The sequence below is a fragment of the Gregarina niphandrodes genome (assembly GCF_000223845.1).
Source record: "Gregarina niphandrodes unplaced genomic scaffold scaffold00011, whole genome shotgun sequence".
In the NCBI taxonomy this organism is placed as follows: Eukaryota; Apicomplexa; class Conoidasida; order Eugregarinorida; family Gregarinidae; genus Gregarina; species Gregarina niphandrodes.
Genome location: NW_011645781.1, coordinates 149,735 through 159,378, shown reverse-complemented (window position 1 = coordinate 159,378; position 9,644 = coordinate 149,735). Strand labels below are relative to the sequence as shown.

The 9,644-nt window shown below is 52.3% G+C and overlaps 5 protein-coding genes across 5 annotated transcripts; 1 reads left to right on the top strand and 4 right to left on the bottom strand.

The window, feature by feature from the left end:
- Positions 1-1,030: 1,030 nt before the first annotated feature.
- GNI_068010 (RNA helicase) lies at positions 1,031-4,000 on the bottom strand (the record flags this gene model as incomplete). Its single annotated transcript, XM_011131911.1, has 1 exon — positions 1,031-4,000. One exon carries the CDS (start codon positions 3,998-4,000, stop codon positions 1,031-1,033), a length of 2,970 nt encoding a protein of 989 aa, XP_011130213.1.
- Positions 4,001-4,101: 101 nt separating this feature from the next.
- On the bottom strand, positions 4,102-5,769 carry GNI_068000 (putative RNA-binding domain protein; the record flags this gene model as incomplete). Its single annotated transcript, XM_011131910.1, has 1 exon — positions 4,102-5,769. The coding sequence occupies one exon, from the start codon at positions 5,767-5,769 to the stop codon at positions 4,102-4,104; it is 1,668 nt and encodes a 555-aa protein (XP_011130212.1).
- Positions 5,770-6,014: 245 nt separating this feature from the next.
- GNI_067990 (protein kinase domain protein) lies at positions 6,015-7,250 on the bottom strand (the record flags this gene model as incomplete). Its single annotated transcript, XM_011131909.1, has 3 exons — positions 6,015-6,102; positions 6,314-6,978; positions 7,182-7,250. The coding sequence occupies 3 exons, from the start codon at positions 7,248-7,250 to the stop codon at positions 6,015-6,017; spliced, it is 822 nt and encodes a 273-aa protein (XP_011130211.1).
- A 61-nt stretch (positions 7,251-7,311) lies between these two features.
- Positions 7,312-7,692, bottom strand: GNI_067980 (protein kinase domain protein; the record flags this gene model as incomplete). The annotated part of the gene is made up of 1 exon (XM_011131908.1): positions 7,312-7,692. One exon carries the CDS (start codon positions 7,690-7,692, stop codon positions 7,312-7,314), a length of 381 nt encoding a protein of 126 aa, XP_011130210.1.
- Positions 7,693-8,695: 1,003 nt separating this feature from the next.
- GNI_067970 (hypothetical protein) lies at positions 8,696-9,363 on the top strand (the record flags this gene model as incomplete). The annotated part of the gene is made up of 2 exons (XM_011131907.1): positions 8,696-8,994; positions 9,057-9,363. The coding sequence occupies 2 exons, from the start codon at positions 8,696-8,698 to the stop codon at positions 9,361-9,363; spliced, it is 606 nt and encodes a 201-aa protein (XP_011130209.1).
- Between the last annotated feature and the right edge of the window lie 281 nt (positions 9,364-9,644).

The following is a 9,644-nucleotide window of genomic DNA, read 5'->3' as shown; positions in this document are numbered from 1 at the left end:
TAGAATCGGTTCCCACAGCCGTCGTTGGTGCTTCGCTTACGGTCGATCCGGTAACAGAATCGGTTCCCACAGCCGTCGTTGGTGCTTCGCTTACGGTCGATCCGGTAACAGAATCGGTTCCAAGACCCGTAGGCGGTGGTTCGCTGGCAGTTGATGATGGAATAGAATCGGTTCCGACAGCCGTAGCTGTCGTTTCACTACTCGTCGGTGCAGTAATAGAATCGGTTCCCAAAGCCGTCGTTGGTGCTTCGCTAGCGGTCGATCCAGTAATAGAATCGGTTCCCACAGCCGTCGTTGGCGCTTCGCTGCCAGTTGAACTGGAGGTGGGGCGTTCCGCTGTGGAGGTGGATGATACCGTCGCTGTCGATGTTTGGGAGTTTTCGGTAGTGGACCCGTCGGTTGATGGCGTCGCGGTTTGTGTTCGCGAGCAATCACATCGAGTTCTTGGCTGTGTGCTTGATGTTGCACAAAATTCATCAAAATCGTCTGTCGTTTGGACAGTTGTTGAAGCAGGTGTCAGAAAAGCTGCTGGTGGATGGGGGCGGCTGCTGTGTTTAGGTGCAGGGGTCGCATGAGCCTTGGGTTTTTCAATGGTTCTCTTGTCCTCCAATTTTTTGGTGCCAGATTTGTTGTCGCATGTCGCCGACCCTGCTGTGCATGCCGAATCGTGACGACCTCTTAAAGCGCTTTCGGATCGCGAATTTTGTTTGGCTAAGGAATTTGTGACTCTTTCCGGAGACAACAGATATGCAAGCCAGTCATCCGGTCGGACATCACCAGTGCTTTCGCGTCTGGTCCTCAAATGAAGCCCATCTGACCTTGATTCCTGAGGGAGGTCAAAAACTTCTCGGTAAGCAGAAAATGGTGAACTCGCGGCTGAAGCCGTTGAGCAGATAGCAATAATCCAAAAATTTCTGAAACAGGTCATGCCGCCCAGTTAATTAGAAAAATGGGGTCCAAAATCCAGCTATATATTGCCGTGTACCGCTGGATACAAACACGCGCGCGCGCTACCACACACTTTTTGTTGCTATTTTATAAGTAGCTTTTTATGGTTCTTGAAGAAATGAGGCACCAGCTCGCTCAGCCAGCGTGCCTCGATTTCGGTGACGTTTCTCAGGTATTTCTTGGTTGTTAAAACGAGTTCCCCGTAAATAACACAAGGAGGTCTGTACAAAGGCTGAGCGGGTCTTTGGTTGGCATCTTGAGTAATGAACAAGGACGATGAGGGATGAATGTCCGCAACCCGGTTGGTTACGAGCGTTTTGTACTGCCCGTTTCTTGTGAGAACGGCGGCTTGCATAAAAAAAGCGGAAGCGATGGCCTTCTTGATGCGTACCAAGTCCTCGGAGGTGGTGTTGGGAATGGCAAGTCCTACTCTTGGCAGAAGGGCCACGAATTGATCATATATATCGCGAGCTCGATTTAGCGAGCGGAATTGGACGAAGTTATCGAAACACCATTGCTGATCGTAGTTAACTTGTTCCCACGACCTGTACACGTGCAATAGAGTGAGGTGATCGCCGTCCTTGCGCTGGAAAGAACGTCTGATGCTGGTGGCGTGAGCAGCTTTTTGCTTCGGACAATAAAACAGACTGTTCGCAACTTCGAGCATTGACGCGATGGTAAGGCATTCTTCTAAGCAATTCATTTCACCACCCGCTAGTATCATTTTAGCTATCTGCGGAGTGCCTGGCAGTTGCGACATCTTTCGACCAATGCTTGTCATTTGGCCTTTATCATTTAATGCGCCAAGATGGTAAAGAGTTTCCAACGACTGAATTAATGCCTGGGTGGGTGGAGGGTCCAGAAAGTCGAAGTTGAGTAAATCGTCTATGCCCAGTGATTTCATAATGAGTACAACTTGCGATATATCACAACGCAGCATTTCTGGAGCATTGCATTCCTCAAGCTCTTTCAGCCAGCTCGTTTTGGTGAACAGACGAAAGCACATACCAGGCTTCACTCGTCCGGCTCTGCCGGCTCGTTGGTTGCACGAAGCCCTGGAGCATGGCACCGTGACCAGAGAGGCCAGTCCGGATCTAGGATCGTAGCTGTTTTCTTTAACAAGGCCGGGGTCTACAACGTAGACAATGTTGTCTATGGTAATAGACGTCTCAGCGATATTTGTAGCCAGGACGCATTTCCGAACAGTAGGGGGTGTTTTTACAAAGATAAGAGCTTGCTGGTCAGCAGGCAAGGTGGAATAGATGGGAAGCACCCTCAGCTCCGGTTTTTTTGCCTCTCCTTGTTCATTCTTCAAACGCGTTTGGATCAGTTCCATGCACTCTTCAATCTCCTGTTGTCCGGGTAAGAACACGAGAACATCTCCGTCTAAAGGTCTCTGGGTGTGTATTTGAATCACAGTGGCAGCCGCAGCATCGATGAAGTTGGCTTCTGGTTGTTTGGTGTAAAAGATATCCACGTCATATTTGCGTCCGGGAATTTTGAATATAGGAGCGTCATCAAAGTATTTGCTAAATTTCTCCGCCTCCAGAGTGGCACTACTGATGATGAGTCGGAAATCGTCAGACCGGTACCGGGATAAGTCCTTTACCAAACCGAACAGCACGTCGGTATGCAGACTTCGTTCGTGGGCTTCGTCAATTATGAGCACACTATACTGACTCAATTCGGGATCCGTGAGGAACTGTTGTAGCAAAGCGCCGTCCGTCAAGTAACTGATTTTCGTACCGTCACTGGTCATATTCTCAAACCGGATAATGTAACCAACGTCTCGACCCAATTTAACTTCCATTTCGTCCGCCACTCGTGCCGCCACACTCATAGCCGCCACTCGTCGGGGCTGCGTGCAGCCGATCATCCCCATTCGACTGTAACCCACCTCGTGCAGATACTGTGGTATCTGGGTGGTCTTGCCACTGCCAGTTTCTCCAACAATTACGACCACCGGATTGTCGCGTATCGCCTTCAGCAATTGCGCCCGAAACTTATAGACAGGCAGCAGCCGTCTTTCAGCCTCCATCTTGCGTCGCCGGTCCGCTATGTCCTGCAACCGCACCGCCTCTCGCTCTTCCCGGGACATGTTCCACCACGCCTCGTCGTCATCCAAGCTGCCCCGCACAATCTCGCTTCGCTCAAACTCTACCAGATTGCCAGACTCATCAATTAAAGTGTCCGCGGTCCTTCCACGCTCCGCTCCACTACCGCGTTCCGTTTCCTTGTCCCCCTCTGCCCGCGGAAGCGCCTCGCGCAGCTTCTGCTGCTCCCACTCATCCAACCGGGTTGTAGCCGCTCCCATCCGATGGCTCTGGCTCTGGTCCACGAGGCGCTTCTTTAGCACCTTCAACTTACTCCGGGTGTCGTCCTCATACGCCTCCGGCAACTCGTAGACGTCGATCGCCGCCGTCGCCGCCCGTTCGTCCCTCAATTGCTCAGTCAGCCGGATCCGCTGCTTCTCTTCTTCGTTCCTTCGAGACACCTCGCGCGCCAAATCCGGAGGCAGAACCCCCACCTGCTCCCGGTCCTCCACGATGCGCTTCGCCAACTCCAACTGCGACAACTCGCGGTCACGTAAGTACTCCCTTCGTGCCTCTTCGCGCAATCGAGTTATATAAATCGGGTCGTCCTTGTACCGAGCGTCCCTACTCGTCGAAGCCAACACAGACGCGTCTATTGCTGATAACTGCGCCCCGTCCTTCTGACGTCCCAAAGGGTCACTTTCGCCCTCCTTCTGACGTCCCAAAGGGTCACTCTCGCCCTCCACTCCCCCCTCCACTCCACGGCCTCGAAACTCAGGTGGGTACATTCCAGGCGTCAAGCGCCGTCGCTTGACGGCTACTTGGTTCTTCCGCAGTTCGTGCATCCGAGCGCCCAAAGTCCACGCGGTCTCTTCAGACACGGGCAAGGCGTGACATATGCTAGCTACAAAGTTCTCGATACTGTCACCCGATTCTTCGGCAACCGCAGAAATCAAGTCCTCTATGGAGGTAGTTGAGAATCCGATGACATCATACAGAATATCTTTAACCGAGTCCATTATCTTTTGCCGGTGCATTCATTACACTATTAAAAAAATCTTGCCCTCACCGGAGCTAAAAACTCCCTGTATAAACTCCAACCTGCGAAACTTCGATTCGGTCAGTTTTCTGCAACCGAGGTGGGTTGTATAACCAAGCGTCTGCCGAGCAAATGGACATCAGTAAGTGCCTCCATGGCGGTCTTGGCGTCGCTGATGGTGGCGAACTCAACAAAACCGAAGCCTCGAATGCGTCCATCATTGCGCTTCGGAAGGCGGCAAGAGGTGACTGCGCCGTAAGCCGAAAACAGCTGCCGAAGATCTTTGACTGTGGTAGTGAAGTCCAGATTTTTAACAATAAGTCGCCGCGTGATCTCCAATTCTGTGTCCTCTATCACTCGCTTTTTCGAAGCTGCTTCCTGCTTGGCCTTCGCCATCTCCATAACTATCCTGCGTTGGTGTAACGTGAGGTTCAAGTTCTTCTTCATGGCTTCTTCGGCGTGTGCGCGCGAATCGAAGTGCACAAAGCCAGACCCGAGCGAGGTCTCCACATCCTTCGACGCACCCGTTACCAAATCTCGCACACGCTTTCGCGACCGCAGCAATCGACAACCCTTGAATCCAACACACGTTTCGAACGCCTTGCTGATTTCCTGTTCTGTCGCCTCAAACGGCAAATTCGTAATATAAATGGAACTCCTTGACTGAACAATTTTATCCCCTTCATCCGTTCCCTCTACAGCATCCGTCGCCTCTACAGCATCCGTCGCCTCTACGGCATCCGTCGCCTCTAGGGCAGCCACCCTCTCCTCTTCGCTCTTGGCCAAGTGATCGTCCACCACAGCCGGAGCATACTCGAGATACAGAGGGTGAGATTTATAGTTAGCAAGTGTTAACTCTTTCAGAGCCTTTTTCGCGTGGCTAGCAGCACAGTAGGCAACCACGGCGACGGTCTTGGTGGGTGAAATCGAGAAGTGCCGAATGGACCCGGATTTGCTCAGCAATGCCTTGAGGTCTTCCTCATCCACCCAGGGCCCCAAATGCTTCAGAAACAGAGTCCGGGTGGAAGGGGCCTTGGTGGCTCCAGCTATCTTGGCAGAAAGGAGAGAGTTACCTTGCCTGATAAAGACTTCTTCTGGTATTCCGAGCGACGATAACCACTGTTTAGTTTCACTCACCACAAAAGATTCAGACACGGCGACGCGGGCCGCCACCGAGTCGCTGGTATTGTTCAGCATGTCTTCTACCTCTATGCCCAGATGTTTAGCCATCAAATCCGTGGCCACGGAGGCCGAGACGTAGAGAAGATTCCAGTTTCGTTGGTCCAGATTCCTCTCCAGTTTTTTACCGAGGATGCGCTGCTTGGCCTTGGCCGACTGTTTGCTCAGCACCTTCTCAACAGGGTCCCCGTCTGTAGTGTCGTTCGCTGCCTTGATGTAGAGGCGACGGCCCTGGAACAAGCTATCGTCGAGCTCAGCCACGGCTTGTCCTGCATGGGCGGCAAAGGCGTAGGTCACAAAGCCCATGCCCTTGAGAAGTCGGACGTCGACAACCTTGCCGATAGCACTCATGAAGGTGGTGAGTTCGTCCTCCGTGGTCTCGTAAGGCAGATTCAAGATCCGGACTCTGCCTGAGTCGCTCGCTGCGGCGACCTCCTTAGCCAGCGCGGACTTGAGGGCCTCCGCATTTTCAGCCGACTTCTTCTTCTTGGTGATTTTGGACCAAGGTCGCTCGATCAACCCGCTCTTCTCCGTAAACGCAAAGTCCACGGCGACCTTGCTAGTTGCCATGTACGTTCCATTGCATGCCGCCCGACATGTAGTCGCCTCCTGCTCTGTTTTGAACCCGACGTATCCGATGCGCCGCGTCTTCCCAGCGTGCAACATCACTCTGCAGTCTGTGCATCGCAATGCTGCACCACATAACCTCTCTATATGCCCCACGATGTCCTTCTCGGACGCAAACTTGGGGATCCCTCGCCATATTAGTCGCGAGGAAGATGCCGTGCTAGACATTCCGCTGGCCCGCAGAAAAACTATTTTTTAATTCGCACGTCATCGAACCACGGATGGGCCAATGCTTCCGCTGCGGTACAACGCTGCTCCGGAATATAATGCAGCAACCTAAAGGGAAATATTGTACAGCGTATTATTAAATGGGAATGAACAAGTGGAACATGTGTGTGCGGGTAGGGTAAGGGCTCAGAATATGTGTTCGAACCACTGGTATATATGAACCACTGGTATATGTGGGTGCCTGTTCTAGTTCTAGTCTGTATGGGTGGTCGTGGGGTAATATGTCCGTATGGGGTGTGTGTGCGGGAAGTGGACGTACTTGTCTAGGAGGTCTTTGACGTCTGTGCCAATGTCATCGGGTCGGAGGAAATCGTATCGATCTTTTCTTCTGGTCCATTTTGGCCATTGTGATTTGTAATGTGGCAGGAACGAGACCCATTCGTGGTTGACGGGAGTGCCAAGAAGTTGGAACATTTTAAAGAGAGTCTCTGCCTCTGAGTCCCCCAATATGACAGGTCGGCCATAGAGCAGTTCTAAGAGAATGCATCCCATTGACCAGATATCAAGAGAGGTATTATATCGATCGAATCCAAGGACAACCTCCGGGGCTCGATACCATAGGGTTACCACCTCATGAGTGAGTGGTCGAATAGGTGCAGGGAACAATCGAGCCAGACCAAAGTCAGCCAGTTTGACGGAGATGGTATCCATCATTGTTCGTATGAGATAGTCCGGAACAGCTCCGCCGCAGTCTGGCGAAATACACGTATCAATCAGCTGTAGGACATCCGGAGGTCCACGGTTCGAAGCTAGGCAACGACTTGCGGCCTTGGTTGCAGGCAACTGACTACCACGCCAAATCGATTTGACAGAATCGACGACGGGATCTTGATGCGAAACGCTTACAGCCGTCGAGGTATCCGTCGACTGACGTCTAGACTCAAACTTCACCAATACATTGCTCGGCTTTATATCACGATGAATCTATACGGCATCAATATCAGGCGGGGAGGGTAATGGTAGTAATGGTAGTAGTAAGGGTAGTAGTAATGGTAGTAGTAAGGGTGGTAGTAAGGGTGGTAGTAGTAAGGGTGGTAGTAAGGATAGGGGTGGATAACAGTGGTGGATAACAGTGGTGGATAACAGTGGTGGATAACAGTGGTGGATAACAGTGGTGGGTAAGTTACTATTTGACGTGAGTGTATGTAGTTCAAAGCATCAAACAGTTGGTACATTATTAGTTTGACAACAGGCATGGGAATTCGTCGTTTAGGGAAATGTTTCCTGGAGAGACTGATATTGTGACTAAACGGTAGCTTACATGAATTTGCGAAGGTCGCATTCCAGATAGTCGAACTCTAGAATCAAGATTGGTGACTCTGAGCACTGGCCGCTGGCTCCGCCCATAAAGGGTTCGTGAAAGACGCTGTTGAGCTTTATGATGTGCGGGTGGTCTAGATTCTTCAGTAACTTGATCTCTCTCAGACTCGTTGCCGGCAGACCATCCGAGCTCCCATTTGTTCGAATCCTTTTCAAAGCCACCAAGTTTCCGGTGGCTCGTTCGGTCGCCTTGCTGACTACCCCGTAGGTTCCTTCTCCCACACATTCTATTATCTTGTAACAGTCCCGATAGCTCACTGGAATCGCTTCGTGAGCCGATCGGCAGCGCTTTTTCTGCCCGATGTTCTCGGCGCGCATGATAACCACACACGTGTGCTCGCCATGCTACCTGACCCTGTCAGCGTCCTTGTAAGTCCAATGACAGGCCTAATACACCCAACCACTGTTTCTAGTTGGCGTCGCTCATCTTCAGCGAGCCGCTGGCAAAAAACTTCGCAGGAGCTGCCAACCACTCTATCAAAGGTAAGCCGTCTGCGCGAAGAACTCCACACACGCAGCCAGTACTCGGCCTGTCATGCGCACTACTAGCTGCCGGACACATCTATCTGCAAGACTACACCATGCCCCTGGTGCTCCTACTTTGTTCGCTGTCCGCAGTAGCAGTCAGCTACATAGAGACGGTAAGCCTCCCCGATCGCGGGCCAGCCACCCTGCTTTGGCCCGCCGGCTTGCCTTGCCTCCCGCGTAGCTACCCAGGCCATCAAGCTCCCAATACGTGCCTACGATGCGTGCTTACAATACTGTCTACAAAAAGCGCACCCACAAATCCATCCTTGCTGCAGTCCCGGAGTGTTGCTATCCTTAACCTTCAACTGTTGATTAATCTGATAAACGCCGTTGGAGCTCTGTTCATTGACCTGGTAGAGTGTAACGGCCGTTGTTGGGAATTGGACGCCAGGGACACGTCAGTAGTGGCGTTGTTGTTCGGAGATATCTTCGTCTCGCTGTGGGGCATGTGGGGAAGCATGCTAATTTTGTACCGGTATTCAAGTCCCGTGACGGCGGACGTAGTGATTACCCCGGATATAAATTACTTCTGACTTGTACTACTCCGTCATTGACATACTACTCCAGCATACTAAGAGATAACTTCCTCGCTAATTCCGTTCGTACTCCGCCGCTGAGATACGACAGTGAAGTTTATCGTTGATGTTCATGGTACAGGTTGAGGTTCATGGTACAGCATTGAGGTGCACTTTGCACACGCACCATGATGCAATTTTTGGTCTTAGCCACACTGTGCTGCGTCTCCGCGGCTCCGGTGGCCTTCCAGCCAGTCACTACACCCATTAGCCATGACATGAATCCGAGTGCAGCCCAGGCACTCGCACTGGCGGCCCAGAATGCTGCGGAACAAGCCCAGCAGTACGCGCAAAAGCTTTACCTGGCAGCTCAGCAAATGAAGATCGACGCGGACCTCCTGACAACGGAGCCGAGCAACGAAGAAGTCTCAGTGGCAGCCGACGATGACTACTCTGAAGATTCGTCCCTGGTGCAGCTGACACCACAACTCAGCCTTCATGAAGTCATCCCCCAAGAAGTTATCCCTCATCAAATCAACCCTCATGAAGTGAATCCCGAGGACGAAAGACAAGGATCGTACACCGAACTCTCTGCTCCGACATTCCCGCCGCTTGTAATTTACACGCGGGACTCCGAAGACGTGTCTACAAATGTCGCGCTGGGCAAAGAGCCTCCTCTACCTCTACCCGTACCGGCCCCGATGCCTACTCCTCTACCTCTACCCGTACCGGCCCCGATGCCTACTCTTCAGCCGCTTCCCGTACCGGCCCCGATGCCTACTCTTCAGCCGCTTCCCGTACCGGCCCCGATGCCTACTCTTCAGCCGCTTCCCGTACCGGCCCCGATGCCTACTCTTCAGCCGCTTCCCGTACCGGCCCCGATGCCTACTCTTCAACCGCTTCCCGTACCGGCACCGATGCCTACATCGCAGCCAATGGAAGATGAATCCACTGAGGCTGACATCAATGAAGTCGAGCCAACGATGGCTCAAGTAGTTACGTTGTTCCCTCCTTCAACAACGCCGATGCCAGCGACGTCTTCGCCAGTGCCCTTTCCTACGGTGACTACCACAGCAGTTGCTGAAAGCACCGCTACCGAGAGCACAGCTACTGAAAGCACGGCTGCGGAAAGCACAGATGCTGAAGTAACGGAGTTGAGCGCTGCGACTTCAGTAACAACCACGACGGAGGAGGCGAGTGAGACAACCGCGATAATCAGGCCTGAGT